This window comes from Protopterus annectens, chromosome 11.part0 (assembly GCF_019279795.1).
Source record: "Protopterus annectens isolate FY-2018-M chromosome 11.part0, PAN1.0, whole genome shotgun sequence".
Lineage (NCBI taxonomy): Eukaryota > Metazoa > Chordata > Ceratodontiformes > Protopteridae > Protopterus > Protopterus annectens.
The window spans coordinates 1,472,475,092-1,472,490,846 of NC_056745.1; the positions used below are offsets into that span (position 1 = coordinate 1,472,475,092).

General features: G+C 39.9%; 1 protein-coding gene across 1 annotated transcript in view; it reads right to left on the reverse strand.

The window, feature by feature from the left end:
* Window positions 1–15,755, reverse strand: part of IL17REL (interleukin 17 receptor E like) — an 877,228-nt gene that overhangs the window by 353,296 nt on the left and 508,177 nt on the right. Inside the window, exon 13 of the mRNA XM_044088776.1 lies at window positions 12,410–12,558. Coding sequence (XP_043944711.1) covers window positions 12,410–12,558 — 149 coding nt within the window. The remainder of the gene's footprint in view (window positions 1–12,409; window positions 12,559–15,755) is intronic.

The following is a 15,755-nucleotide window of genomic DNA, read 5'->3' on the forward strand; positions in this document are numbered from 1 at the left end:
AAATGTAACCCTCTACAATGATGCCTGCCTTCCTCAAACCACTTACGTTAATTAAGAAATGTAAACCTCTAAGATGATGCCTACCTCTCCACACCAAGAAGGAATCAACTTTCACACAAATCTGCACATTATGGTCATCTCAAAGCACAAGAAGCTTCCTGCAATAACTATGTACAAACTGATCTCAAGGGAAAATGCTTTCCCATTCTGCCCTCCCTCATATTAACTTAAAATAGTATAAGCTCATGAATTTGCTTCCCTAACTGCAAAATCCTCTTATTTTCATCTGGTACTGATGCCGATCCTTTGTGAAAACCCGCGGTGGTGGTGCTGTGGTAGCGTTGTTGTCTCATAGTAAGACGCTGTCCAGTTCGATTCTCAGCTAGAGCGTCTTCTGTGTGGAGATATGCATGAATGGGCGTACCTTCGTTGAAGGTTGTGTGTCAGGGCTGGCAACTCGGCACGTAAAAATCAACTGCCAGTCATTAGCAGACCAGAGTTCCGCTGTGGCGACCCCTAACCGGGATAAGCTGAAAGACAACCACTGATGGCGATCCTCTGTAATTCAACCAAGATGAATGACCTCCCTCCTTACACAGACTTCATAGAAATGGTCAAATTTGTCTATATTGTTGAAATGTTGTCTTCTTTGGGTCCTAAAGGCAGCATCAGCTAACACCCTGATTAATTGTGATGCCTATTGTATTTCATTTTGAGATCTGATCATTCAAGCTTTCCTGTAGTACGCATATATCATGCTCTTATCAATGTTGTGCTTTATTTTTATTTATTTATTTGTTTATTGTTTGAGAATGTCTGCACCAAGGTATTTTTTCTCTTTCTTGCTGTACCTTGTTGCAAAACTATTGCAAAGCATTTACTATATTGTGTTCTGCTTATTTAATGTTGTATTTAAATGCTATAAACTAAACTGCACTGTTTGTACTGCATTTGTCTGCCGTACTGGGCCTGTTAAATTGTATCTTATTGTTATTTTCGCTGTTGCAAAATAATTGTTGCAACTTTTCACTGCTTGCAAAACATCTGTTCTGTTTCCCCATGACTCAGTGTTTTAAATAACTGATTTGTTTTCTGTTTAAAGCATTCTTTAGTATCTCCTTGCTGTTTTTCTGCCATTTAAAGCATTTTAGTGTCTTTCTGCTGTTTTTCTGCTGTTTAAAACATTTTTAGTGTTTCCCAATTAAATTAATGTAGCTATTAGCTGTGGCATGGTCCAGACACAGGTTTGTTGCATCTGGGTCTATTTGTAGTGACTGTAGTATTCCGAGTGCATTTTCCAAGCCATCTTTGATTGAAAGGGGGCCTTCTGCACCATTGAGCGAAGTGTTCTGATTGGAACCTGCTGGTGAAGGGTGGTTGGTCTAGGGCTTGAAGTAAGCACCCTCATTGTTTTTTTGAATTTTTTAAAAGTTTTTTTTTTTTAAGTTTTTAGCTTCTGGTATTTAAGCCCTGTGTTTGAGCCAGTTTCTGATTGTTTGAACAGAGCTGAACCGCTGTGGGCTAATAGCCACAACTCTGACCTGAGATACCAGATGACTACAGGCTTCTGAGCTTCCCAAAAGCCATAAGTTCCTTTTTTGCTTGATTATACTATTCACTGCATGTTTTATTGTGTTCTGCTTATTTAATACTGTATTTAAATACTGCAAACTAAACTGCACTATTTGTACTGCATTTGTCTACCTTACTGTGCCTGTTAAATCATATTTTGTTGCAAAGTTTTTTTTGCTATTTTCAGTTTGAAAGTAATTATTGCTACTTTTCACTGTTTGAAAAGCATCTGTTCTGTTTGTTTTGTTTTCCCACCAAGCAATCTTTTAAATAACTGATTTGTTTGCTGTTTAAAGCATTCTTTAGTCTCTCTTTGCCAATTTTCTGCTGTTTAAAACATTTTTAGTGTCTTACTGCTGTTTTTCTGCTGTTTAAAACATTCTTTTAGTGTTTCCCACCTAAATTAGTGTAGCTAGTAGCTAGCTGCAGCATAGTCCATATGCAGGTTTGCTGCATCTGGGTCTGTTTGTAGTGACTGTAGTATTCTGAGTACATATTCCAAGCCATCTTTGATTGGAAGGTGCCCTTCTGCTCCCTTGTGAGAGAAGTGTGCTGATTGGAAACTGTCTGATGAAGGGTGATTGGTCTAGGGCTTGAAGTAAGCACCCTCATTGGTTCTTTTGAGTTTTATTAAAACATTGTTTTAAAGATTTTAGCTTCTGGTATTCAAGCCCCACATTTGAGTGGGTTTCTGCTTGTTTGCACATCGTGCAGCACTTTGCATTGCTGCAGAATTGTGAGCTCTAGCCAGACAGATAATTTTGATAAATTTTCCCTTAGACATAGCTGTAGTACATTAGTGTAGTCCTCATCTTTAGTACATCTCTGGTCTTAGAAGTATTGCTAGTGAGCTGTGACCCATTAATCCACCAGCCAAAATCCCCATCAGAAATACTCATCTACAGAGCACCTACTAAATCAGTCCTGAAAGCACCTCTTCTGTGATAATAGTTCTTGAAACCAAGCATTATGGACTGTTGGAATACCCTTGTTTCTCCTGCCAGCCTTGTTGATGTGGGTCTCCTGAGTGAATGTAGCTACTGCCTCATGTACACTGACAGCCCTCTACTAATAACTCACTCTAGTACAGAGTGTGAAAGAAATATCGACATCAAGAATCTTGAATATCTGCTCTCTTGCACTCAAAATAGTAACATGAAAGATGGTGTCAACTCACTCACCACTACTCATGCCATAGTATGCATCCAACACATAAATCAACATATGTGGAGGTTCTCTCAAAAAAACTTACAGAAACACCAGAGACCTCCAAAACAAAAGACTGATATAACTAACACAGTTCCCACAGCGCCCAAGTCACACAGCAACACCTGATTCTCACCTACCAAGCCCTTAAGGTGTAACACTCAAAGACCAAATTTTCTTGCCATTAGAGACTCCACAGTGAGACAAACAGATGTCCCACTCACCAGGTTAGAAGAGGAGAAAGTCATGGTCATCTGTCTGTTCAGTGCCAGGATTCATCAGATCACACATGCACTCAGGTCTCTCAGCAACAAGTACCATTATGATTCTGTCATAGTTCATGTTGAAATGAATGACCTGAGACGTACCTCACTGGACTATAAGAAGAGAGACATGAGTGAGCTCTCCAGGTATGTGTCCCAGGCAGGTATGTCTAGCCTTGAGCAGCATATTACCCTTACCTAGAATGATGCCACAGTATAAACAAAAAAAATATACAATTGGCTTAGTTTTTGGTGTCATTCAAAGGGGATCCAGTTTCTGTCAGCCTGGGATGACATGGTCGACAAATCTTGCTGCTTTCTCGGAGACAGTTTGCACCTGGCACCACAATATTTTTTTGCTGCTGGCAAAGGCTCTTGCCTCCCCATAGTACTTTTTTAGGCAAAGTCTCAAAAACTAAATTGCCAATGTGAAAATTGCCAACCATAACAAAATAAGGGTTATGCTGCTAAATGCTTGGAGCTTAAACCATAAACTGTACACCCTGAAAGCACTTGCACCACTGGAGGTTGAAGATGTCTGTGAGTCACAGAAACCTGGTTCAAGGCCTCAGAGAGTACCCTGGCCTTGCAAGTCTACAATGCCTTCCACATCTTCAGACTGCAAAATGAATGTGTGAGAACCAAAGGAGATGGTGTTTCTATCTATATTAGAAATCACCTCCTGACTAGTTAGAATGGATAACTTCATAGAGTTACTGCATGTTCAGATTACTGTGGGGAAGACCCCCATTCAAGTCACAGCTAGTTATAGATGTCCCTCCATGGATCATGATGTGCACATGCCTACTTGATCAAACTGGAGTCAATCCAAATATTGACAAACACTCTGGCCATGGAGGATTTCAATTATCCCACCATCAACTGGGAAACCTACTCTAGCCCTATAACTCACTAGCACAGAAGTTCCTTGACTTTGTTAACAGAAATGTCCTGGAACAAATTGTTCAAACCCTAACAAGAGGAACAAACATACTAGATCTGGTCCTCACTAACATGACAAACAGATGCACCACTGCAACTGTCTGACACTCATTAGTTAAATCTGACCACAAATCAGTCAGCTTCGAACTGGTACTAACACCAGTCAGACTAAAAAATGTCACCAAAGCAAACCATACCTTCCTAGGGGAAAGTAAAAATGCATTCCAAACCCCACACCCAGCTGGAAGTGGTAACTACATCAAAGCTTACACTAAAGCCCTGTAGAGTCACTTGTATAAGTGTATAGGCTCAGCTGTACTATAGAGAGACTCAAAGCTAGAGCCCCAAATAAAAAAAAGCCACCCTAGTGGACATCCAGCATTAACAAACTTTACAACAAATTCACAAAGTTGTTGTCTAGGAAAACTGAAGCAAGGTCACAACAATGGAAAAGCACCCTCCTCAGCCTCAAAAGGCAAATAAGACATGTCAAACCCTCTAAGGGTAACACTGAGAAAAAGTTAGCGATCACAGCCAAAGATAATCGAAAGACCTTTTACAGCTATATATGTAGCTTAAAGGGTAGGACTTAAGCATGCGCCGAACTAGTGGCTAACAGTATCACACACACTGATCCCGCAGAGATAGAAAACCTGTTAGTGGACAGATATGGTGAAACTTTCACTCCATTATCCCCTCCAAACTTATCACAAACCTTGTCCCCAACTCCCCCCTCACTACATATCCAAAGAGCAGGTCATTAAAGCTTTGTCTAAGGCTGAAAACACAGCATCTATGGGACAAGACAGGCATCTCAGGCTGTCATCTAAACAAACTAAAACATGAACTAGCATTACCATTAAGTACCCTATTCAATCACAGCCTAACCACTGGCTTTGTTCCTGCAGAATGGAGAACAGCAACAGTTATCCCCCTCCCCAAAGGTAGGCTTAGCAACAGACCAAGAGAATTGTAGACCTATAAGTCTGACCAGCCTCATCTGTAAAGCCATAGAACATATCATCATGGACCTCATAAATACATAGGTGACCTCCAAACTCTGGATCTGACCCAATTTGGCTTCATCAAGGGCAGATCTTGCCTGTGAAACCTTGTGGATTTCTTCAAAAATGTGACCAGGGTCATTGATGAGGGCAAATCTGTGCACACAGCATACCTCAATGTTAGAAAGGCCTTTGACACAATCCCACACTCAGGCATTACCAGATATACTTAGCAAACTGAATATAAACCCCTTTGTTGTAAGATGGGTTGCCGACTGGCTCACAAATCGGTAACAGTCTATCAAAGTGGGTGACTCCACATCGACCGGCAACTAGCGGACCTGTTACCAGTGGGGTGCCTCAAGAGTCAGTCCTGGGTCCCCTACTGTTTGGTATATATTCCTCAGACGTTCAGGTCAAAATTAAAGGCTGTGGCTGACCAAATTTACAGATGACTGCAAACTGGGTACAATTATTGAATCCCCAAATGATGTCAGTGTACTTCAGGAGGGTCTTATGCAGACCAATGACTGGTGTCTTAGTCACGATCTCAAACTGAATGGAAAGAAATGCATCATCATTCTCTTTGGTAAAAACAATGTCCCTTTACACTATTAAATTAACAACAATACACTATGTACTTATGAAGTGCTAAAAGATCTGTGATCACAAGTAGAATGTGACCTACTTTGACCGCCATGTGTCTACTGCAGTAAGGAAGGCTTTCTATGTAGCACACTTGATTAGAAAATACATCACCAGTAGAGCAAAGGTTATAACCTCTCTATACTCATCACTAATCAGGCCCATAATTGAGTATAATGCCCCTTTTGGCATGTACTTTGCAAAGCACCTGCAGCAATTGGAGAAACCTCAGAGATTTTTAATTAAGAAAATCAAGAAACTTAAGCACTTGCCTTACACAGACCCACTAAAGTCCCTCTCACTATACTCAGTATCATATAGACTTCTTAGGTGAGGCTTATGCCTGGCTTACACAGCAATCTCCGACCCAAACCTAATGAATTTGCTGTACTTTCGTAATTCAAATGGGATTAGAGCCACCTGCTCCAGGGACCTAAATATGACCTGCGACTTGAACAGGATGTGCTGGAGGGACAGATTTGTCTCTCAACGACTGCTGCATCTTTGGAATAGGAAGCAGAGCACATCTATGACACTATTCAAAAGGAACCTGAACGAGTGGATGGGCCACCATAAATTCTTACCGGGGATAGTGCCCACAACCCTGCTGGACATGGGCAGTCATTAATAAATATAATCCTGGTTATTGACTAGAGTATGTAGGGTATTACATTGGTATGAAACGACTAGGCTTGAAATGACCTCCGGGTCAATAGCTTAGTAATGTCCTGTGATCCTATGATCCTATTTTCTTACAATGTAATCAATTTTATGTTGCTATTATGGTTATATATGTGGACTGCATCTCACTTATTTTACGTATGCATGCATATTTTAACTCTTTGACTTCATGTGGTTTTGTTAGACTGTGTGGATGCATGACAAAAAAATTATTCTGATAGGATCAGCCTGTCTCCAAGATAACACTTCAATAAATAAATTCATAAAAGTACTGTTACTTATTAGATTCCAGATTTCCTGCAGCTCATCCCAGTTATGCATTTATTTATTTATGTGTTTATGTATTTATTTACTTTCATTTGCTCACTAACTATGCTGATTCAGTGACACTTCCCAGCCATGACTCAACATATTAGCAGGACAAACATATTGGAGATAATCATAACTGAAAACAGATATTTTACATTGTACAATGGTGCAAATTATAAAATGAAAAAAAAAAAAACTAGCCACATGTCTAAAAAGAAAAGGCAAATTATAAGAATGTTAATGCATGTCACATAGTTCAGCCATATCTTTTTTTTTTTTTTTTGTTAGAGAAAATTGCAATTCACCTTGCATAGCCCCTAACAAGGAAAAGAAACAGCTGTGTTTCTTCTCACACTAAACAGCATTTAATGTTAAACATAACACCAGTTCAGGAAGAAAATAGTCTAGTGAAGCACATAATGCAATGATATGTTTTTAAAGATATTACAATAAACACGACCAAGCATTCACTCAAACAACTGGGAGCCATAATCGAAACTCCTAACGATGTGGACATCCTACAAAAGGGCCTCACTGAGACAGATGCCTGGTGTCAAAGCCATGGCCTGAAGTTCAATGCCAAAAAGTGCACTGTCATCCCCTTTGGTAAAAACTCTGTACCCATGAACTACCACATAGGTGGTAGTCTACTTAACACCGAAAGTGTGATAAGAGACCTTGGGACACAGGTGGACAGTAGTCTCTCCTTTCATACTCAAATCGCCACAGTGGTCAGGAAATCCTTCTACGTGGCACACCTCATCACAAAAGGTTTCTCATCCAGGAAAAAAGAGGTCATTGTTCCCCTCTACTCGTCACTCATTAGACCCATTATAGAGTACAATGCCCTTTTTGGTATGAACCTCACAAGACATCTACAACAACTGGAAAGGCCACAGAAATACCTCACAGAGAGGATTACTGGCCTCAAACAGATGCCCTACACAGACCGTCTCAAAAAACTCCAGCTTTACTCCATCGCATATCGCCTACTCAGAGGCGATCTCTGCCTAACATACAAAGCTATATCAAACCCAGAGCTGTTGGACATGCTCCACTTAAAGAAATCCCAATCCCTCCGAGCTACATGCTGTAGGGACCTAAACCTTGACACCACAATAAACAGAACATGCTAGAGGGATAGATTCCTGTCCCAGAGACTTCCCATACTCTGGAACAGACTACCTATCTATATCAAACAGAGCTCCTCATTAGCACTCTTCAAGAAAAATCTTGATGATTGGATGGGAAATAGGAAATTCACTCTGGGGATCACTTCTGTGGCTTTGCTCAACAGGGGCACAGGAAAATAATTTTCTTGGGTGGTGAAAGCCAGGGTACCTTTTTGGCTAGGCTTATATAGGCCCAAGGGCCAATAGCCTAGTACCTACCTATGAACCTATAATATACATTGCAATAATTTAAAAAAATAAAACATTTTAATAAAAAATGAAGGAAATACAAACGTCTTCATAAAGTAAGTAAACATACTGTTAAAGAGCAATTTAATTTTTCTGCATGAACAAACAGGAAAAAAGTGAAATGTCTATGCTTTCTTCCTGGTGAAATGACAGTGATTACAAAAATAATGCCACTACCAAAATGCAAAACATATAATTAAAATTCACATTAAATTAAAAGAAAAATACAACTTCCTGTTACACACATTCATCTACTAAGCAACAAAAGCCACATATTAAGGACAAGAAAAGAAGCTGCTACCACGCCAACTGTATACAAATGTACAGAAAAAAGAACTAAAAAATAACAGCATAATGGCAATGACATTCAATGAACAGAACTCTAAAATCAAATAACGTGAAGTTCTTAGCATGACATTCAACAAACAGAACTCTAAAATCAAACAACATGAAGTTCTTAGCATGACATTCAACGAACAGAACTCTAAAATCAAACAACATGAAGTTCTTAGCATGACATTCAATGAACAGAACTCTAAAATCAAATAACATGGAGTTCTTAGCATGACATTCAACAAACAGAACTTTAAAATCAAATAACATGAAGTTCTTAGCATGACATTCAACGAACAGAACTCTAAAATCAAATAACATGAAGTTTTTAGCATGACATTCAACAAACAGAACTCTAAAATCAAACAACATGGAGTTCTTAGCATGACATTCAACAAACAGAACTCTAAAATCAAATAACATGAAGTTTTTAGCATGACATTCAACAAACAGAACTCTAAAATCAAATAACATGAAGTTCTTAGCATGACATTCAACAAACAGAACTCTAAAATCAAACAACATGGAGTTCTTAGCATGACATTCAACAAACAGAACTCTAAAATCAAATAACATGGAGTTCTTAGCATGACATTCAACAAACAGAACTCTAAAATCAAATAACATGAAGTTCTTAGCATGACGTTCAACAAACAGAACTCTAAAATCAAACAACATGGAGTTCTTAGGATGACATTCAACAAACAGAACTCTAAAATCAAATAACATGGAGTTCTTATACTCCTTATCTTTTAACCCACAGAAAAGCATTAGTCAACACAACAAAATAAAACATTAAGAAATCACCTAAAATAATGAATATATACGTAAACAATTCACAGAACACCATTTACTTTTTGATAGAAAACCACTGAACAATGCACGAATACAATTCCGAAACACAAACATACACACACAAGCTCACACCAAGTGTTACACTAACTACCGTCCAATAGCTATCCTACCCGCTATAGCCAAAATCCTGAAGGGATGTATACATACTCAAATTATGGACTACTTGTACCCACAAACTCCTATCAGTCGCACAAAGTGGCTTTTGTCCCTTTCACAGTACCACCTCAGCTCTTATGTCCTTCACCAGTACAGTAAACAACCACAGAAACAAAAGCAAATTTGTATCTGCTACCTTCTTCAACCTGTCAAAAGCCTTTGACATGGTTAGATATAGTACACTTATTAAAACTCTTTCTGATATAGGCCTTAGTGAATCCTCCTTAGCTTGGTTCTAAAGTTATCTAGCCAGCCACCAACAAGCAGTATTGTGGCAACACAAACTCTCTCCACTGCTTCGAGTCACAGGGCGCCATTCTAGGCCCATTACTCATCTCTCTATATACTAACAACCTCCACACTTCCATTCCTCATGCATCTGTCATACAATATGCAGATAATTCCACACTAATTTGTGCAGCATCTTCTTTACATGAACTCCAATCACTAACTCATCTTTCCTTCCTAGCAGTTGAAACATTTCTATCCAACATCCAACTTATTTTGAACCCTAGTAAAACAAAACTGCTTCTCTTCAAACCTACTAGATCCACCTCCTTATACCCCACCTTTAATATCATGTCCAGTAATAAAACTATTATTTCTCCCATAGCACAAACAAAACTTCTCAGTGTTGAGACTGCCAATAATTTGAAATCTGACACTCACATAGCCCACACTATTAAGAAAGTACATAAGAAATTAGGTACCCTCTATAGGAATAGACAGTTTCTCACCAAACATTCAAAAGCTACTATATCATGCACCCATCTCATCTCCACCATACTATACACTGGGTCTATGTTAAATCATCGAATGCTTAAAAAAGTGAACAGTGATTTATCGAATGAAAGCTTACAATTTGGAACACTTAGAACAGTGATTTTTTCCAAGGGAAAAAAATGCTGTCCCACACAAAAAAAAAAAAAAAAATTGAAAACATTATCACCCCATGTGGAGGGCTGTGCCCCACACCCCCCTACTTAAATATACCAACACTGAGATTGCACTACAGTCATGAAAATGGCAAAGCAATGGAAGCAGCCAAGTGATTTCTTTCCCAGGGAAAGAATTCGCTTATATGCTGTTTCACTATTTTGCCTTTTCATGCTTTCAAGTTCGATCAAGATGCAGTCAAAAGAATGCGTCTTCGATCATTTAATAGGAACCCCTATACACCTCCCCTATCTTTACCGATCTCAAAAAGACTGATTTAGCAAAACTAGAATCCTGCTACAACAATATAGCCAGATTTGCTTCTGACACCCATATAAAAGGGGTCTATATCATATTTTAGAAATTCCAAAATATCGAACACCATAAGCTCGAACTTGGAATTTCGAAATATGATAACATCAAACACTCAGAATAGCAAATTTTTTCCCAGGGGGAAAAAATCTCTGTTCTGAGAAACATACACACAACACAACCAATAAACCCTACTTCTAACCCTACACTAAACCATACATACATTCCTATCTATCCACTAACCTTAACCTGCACCCTAACCCTAAGGTCCGTAACTATCGCACACTTACCCTACAAAACTATACACAAACAAACTAATAAATACACACATATACACTTAACAAAACCCTACTATTAACCCTACACTAAACCGTACATACATTCCTATCTATCCACTAACCTTAACCCGCACCCTAACCCTAAGGTCCGTAACTATCACACCACAGTGGAGGAAATAGCGAAGCCACAGAACAGCCCACCAAAGTCTTGCCCTAGGTAAGAATTTGATGTTCCGGGGCTTCGCTATTTTCATCCTTCGATGTAGTTGGTTCAATATTATAAAATTCGAAGTTTTGCAACTTCGATATTATAATATAGACCCTATAGAAGACACCACTGCACAGCTTAAAAGCACCTTAACTGGCTAGAATTTCCCCAACTCTTGCAGTACAATCAATTTATACTAGCTCATAAAATTCTGTATCATCCTGAGAAACCCCCCTCACTGCAAAACATACTTCATCCATACTCTAGTAACAGGAGTCTCCGCTCTAACAATAAATTCCTTCTTGAAGTAACTAAACCCAACAACACAACAGAGGAATCTGTCTTCTCTAATTCTGTGTCTAAAATATGGAACCCTTTACCCCCACACTTCCATCTCTTCATTATTACTGTTTAAACAAATCACTAAGAACACACTTTACATCTACTTGGCGCTGCTCCTGTACAGGTCCAGGATAGTCCCTAACTTCATTTTCACCATCCTCTACCCAGTATATGATGGTTAATAGCTCACATGTTTTTGTAAATAGGTCTAAGACATTGGATGCCTACATATCCATACTAATCTTTTTTAAATGTTCTTATATATCTGTATGTACCAATATTGTTTATTTGCATCTACTTACAGATGGTGTATTCTTTCTGCACGTCATAATTATTTTGTATATTGTGTTTTGTACATGTCATAATTATTTTGTATATCTATACCATATTTGTTCTTTATTGTTGTTATTTCTGGAGCTTTTCTCCTCGGGCCTCCACTGAAAAAGGACTTGTGTTCAGTGGACTTTCCCGGTTAACAAATGTAAAATAAATAAATTAAAACTAAATAAATAAATACATACTTTAGAATACAAACAAAACGCATATTGCAAATGCCTTTGTGACCAAAACCATCAATTACAAGTGATTGAAAGCATGACCCTCAACTGAGGTATGTATTACCGCTATAATAATGCAGCTCTGTGGGTAACAGTACAGAAGAAACAGTTAACCCTGTTGCCCAAATCATGTCGCCAAAGAGTAACACACACAATGGCATCTTATATCTCTTCAATGGCTCATTTCCTGTAACAAAATAGAAGCATTATCTAGGCACTGCAGTTCTACTCTACTGCATCATCAGCTTTGCACTTTTATGAACTTTTATCCCGACTTCCTTTTAATAATTTGTACCTGTTGCTCCTTTTCTGACGTGATTATTATTGCATTTTTTTACCTTCCTGTTATCCTCCTTTAATTTGCTTTTACGTGTTACAAACATTCTTACCTTGTCAGGTATGGCCATCTCTTCACCTACTAAATGACAGACAGACAGAGCTGATTCGTTGCAGAGGAAAACTGAAAATGTTGCTTTCACTTGTGATGTAAATGTCACTGAAAGATCATTTGGCATAATCCCAATGTTCATACTCCAAGCTGCAAATAAAAATAATGAAGCTTTTGTAAATGAAGAACAGTAAAAATAAACACTGCTTAACATATGTTTTACAACCAGGGCTGCACAGAGTACATGGGCCTAGGATATGATGATATTCTTGATAATAATGCTAAAGACACTACAGTCATACAATGTAATAAACACATATATTAATCTTCAATATGTTGTGCATGGCATCCTTGTGCTGTTGTTAAATAAAAGGTTATGTGACTTATCTCTGTCACATGATGGCCATTAAACACCTTTATAATTTTAAATGTTATTCTTTTTAATGCACTGATTTGCATATGCTGTGGAATAATATACTATTTTAGAGGCTGTATCTAAACAGCAAATTACTTCTCACAATTATCCTTTCATTGATATAAAACAATCCCCAGGATTCAGCAAGCTCTGCACGGTGTGCAGGAATAATGCAAGAACTGCTACACGCAATATGGCCGACGAGTAATCCGGGAACGAGCTCCTGGAATATGCACGAGCGCTCCTACACTATTCCTGCATGGACACAGCTCCTGTATGCTAATTACCCCATTTGCAAGTGAAAACTATGCAAATGAGGTGAATTAGCAATCCAGGAAGCAGGCAGGCATCTGTGCAGGAATAGTGTAACCTGCAGAAATGTATTCGGCTACTAACCGAATACATTTCTGCAAATTACAAAACGGAGGCATTACAGCTCCAAAGAAAGCATGTATTCAATGTAGTAGGCATGCCAATGGCCAAATATATGGCCATCGGCATGGTAAATAGTTGCAAAATTATAAAAAAATAACTTTTTTTTTTGGCCAATTTCAGCCATTTAAGCATTGGGCAGCGGTGCGCAAACAGGATTGGCCTGAAAATAAGAAAAAAGTTGGAAATAAGCTTTTAAACCAAAATCAGCATTCTGCCATAATAGTCAGTGGTATGCATGCAACAACAATACCATGGAATAGTGGTTGCTAAGGGGGAAGGCTGAGTGTCAGTTTTGTAACCATGCATTAGCAGTCAGTTTTATGCAAATGAGGGGATTGATACTGAATCACAGATGTCCCCTCACTGTTACCTTGCACCCAACATTGTAGGTGCAGCAACACCATGGTATAAGCATAAGAGGTAAATGACCTCATAAGGGGGAGTGTCATGCATGCTGTAAACTTATTGGAGCTCTGTGACCTGTATTTGCCCCTAGCTAAGCACAGCTAAGGAAGGGGGGTGCCTGAGGCTGTCTAGCAATGTTTACATTGCCTAAACAGGTGTGCGTACCGTGTACCAGGTTTTAAACAAAAAACAAACAAAAAAAAAAAAACAGGAAATAGCCGCTCTGCTCACATCTGAGCACTGGGTATGGGTAGTGTGCCTCGAGGCTTAAACGGGAAGGCACTAGGAAGGGAAAACAGCAGTAAGAAGGCAATCAAGGAGAACTAACATAGCCGGCAGGTGAAATGTATCAGAATCAGCCAATTACACTGGCAGCAGCCCATCCCAGGCCAGACCTTTCACTCTGTTTTTTCCCACAAACTGTACACTACCAGTGTACACAGACGGGGAAATTTTACCTGACAAAACTAACATAATGATAGGAGCTGCTGTCACTGTCATACATCAATATGTAGAAGAGGCTGAGGGTGGTGAGAATGAGAATGCTGATGACCAACCCACAGCGAGGAGACGGAGAAGAATGTACAGACCCAGGGTAACCTACAAGGGCTACATGAGCTGGAGATAGTGGAATGCTATAGGGTGGACAGGGACATTATACAGCAAATTGTTGAGCTGTGCCGGCCACGCCTCACACATAGAACCAACAGAGGGGAACCCATCCCAATGGATACCAGGGTATGTGTAGGCTTAAGAATACTAGCCACAGGTACCTTCCAAATTTCAACTGGGGATATTATGGGAATCTCACAGGCATCAGCATTTAGGGTACTCCACCAGTTCCTGGATGCCATGTCATCCCATGCCAGTGAGGACATATATTTTCTCAAAACCTGTGAGGCGTTGACCAGCAATATGTGTCTCTTCCACCAAACAGCAGAATACCCTGAGGTAGTGGGTGCTATAGACTGCATGTACATACACATCAAAGCACCACACAATGAGCAGGGTAGGGTCTACATAAACAACAAGGGCTTCCCCTCCATCAACTGCCAGGTTGAGTGTGATGCCCAGGGCATTATAATGAATGTGTGTGCTGGCAACCCTGGAAGCTATCATGACTCCCACATTTGGCATATGACACAGCTGTACCAGAGATTTGCCAGTGGGGACATCCCATATGGCCACGTAGTGGGAAATGCTGGTTATGCACTGGAGCCGTGGCTGATGACACCCATCAGAAATGCACACACACCTGAAGAAGAACTCCATAATGAGGCACACGCACAAACGAGAATCATAATAGAGCATGTGTTTGGGATGCTCATGTCACAGTTCCGGTGCCTGGACATATCCAGTGGAGCCTTGCAGTACTCTCCAGCTACATGTACACACATTTTCATTGTATGTGCCATGCTACACAGTATGATCCTATGTAAACAGCTGCAGCAGGAACAGCACGGGGCAGGGCCACACAGCTCCTCACCATTGCCAAGGCCAGCACAGGCACAGAGTGACTCAGAGGAGGAACAACCTGAGCCTGCCCATGTAGGCAGAATGAGGTGTGCCCAGTATGCCCAGGCTTTGGCAAAGAGGCAATGCATAGCACATGCACTGACACGGTAGGAACTCTGGGAATGACACCTCTCTCTGACTCGCACATACAGTAAAAGGGATGCCAAACATTTCACTATCTGTGCTTTACCGTGTATGGGGAGTGTACTATGTGCATCCAACATAGTCAGCCCTCCAACACCATCCTCAATACTGGCACAGCCACAAGGTAAGTCACTCTTCCTATCAATTGCTGAATGGAGTAGTATATTTTGCTAGTTGTATCTATGGTATGGATGTGAGCATGCATGGGAATTGGGTGGCTGAATGGGATGGCAGCAGACAGTGGACACCTGTATGGGCAGCATGAAATCCACAACAAATACTGGTGTCAACAAAGTAAGCAGTACTAGACAAGGTGAAAAATCCCACTGCAGTATATCTGGTGGTCCAAATGTGTGTCCATAGGACACACACATGCATGTCAGTGAGGCTCACATACCCACCACCAGCCTCAGCCAGCAGAACAGGTGTAGAT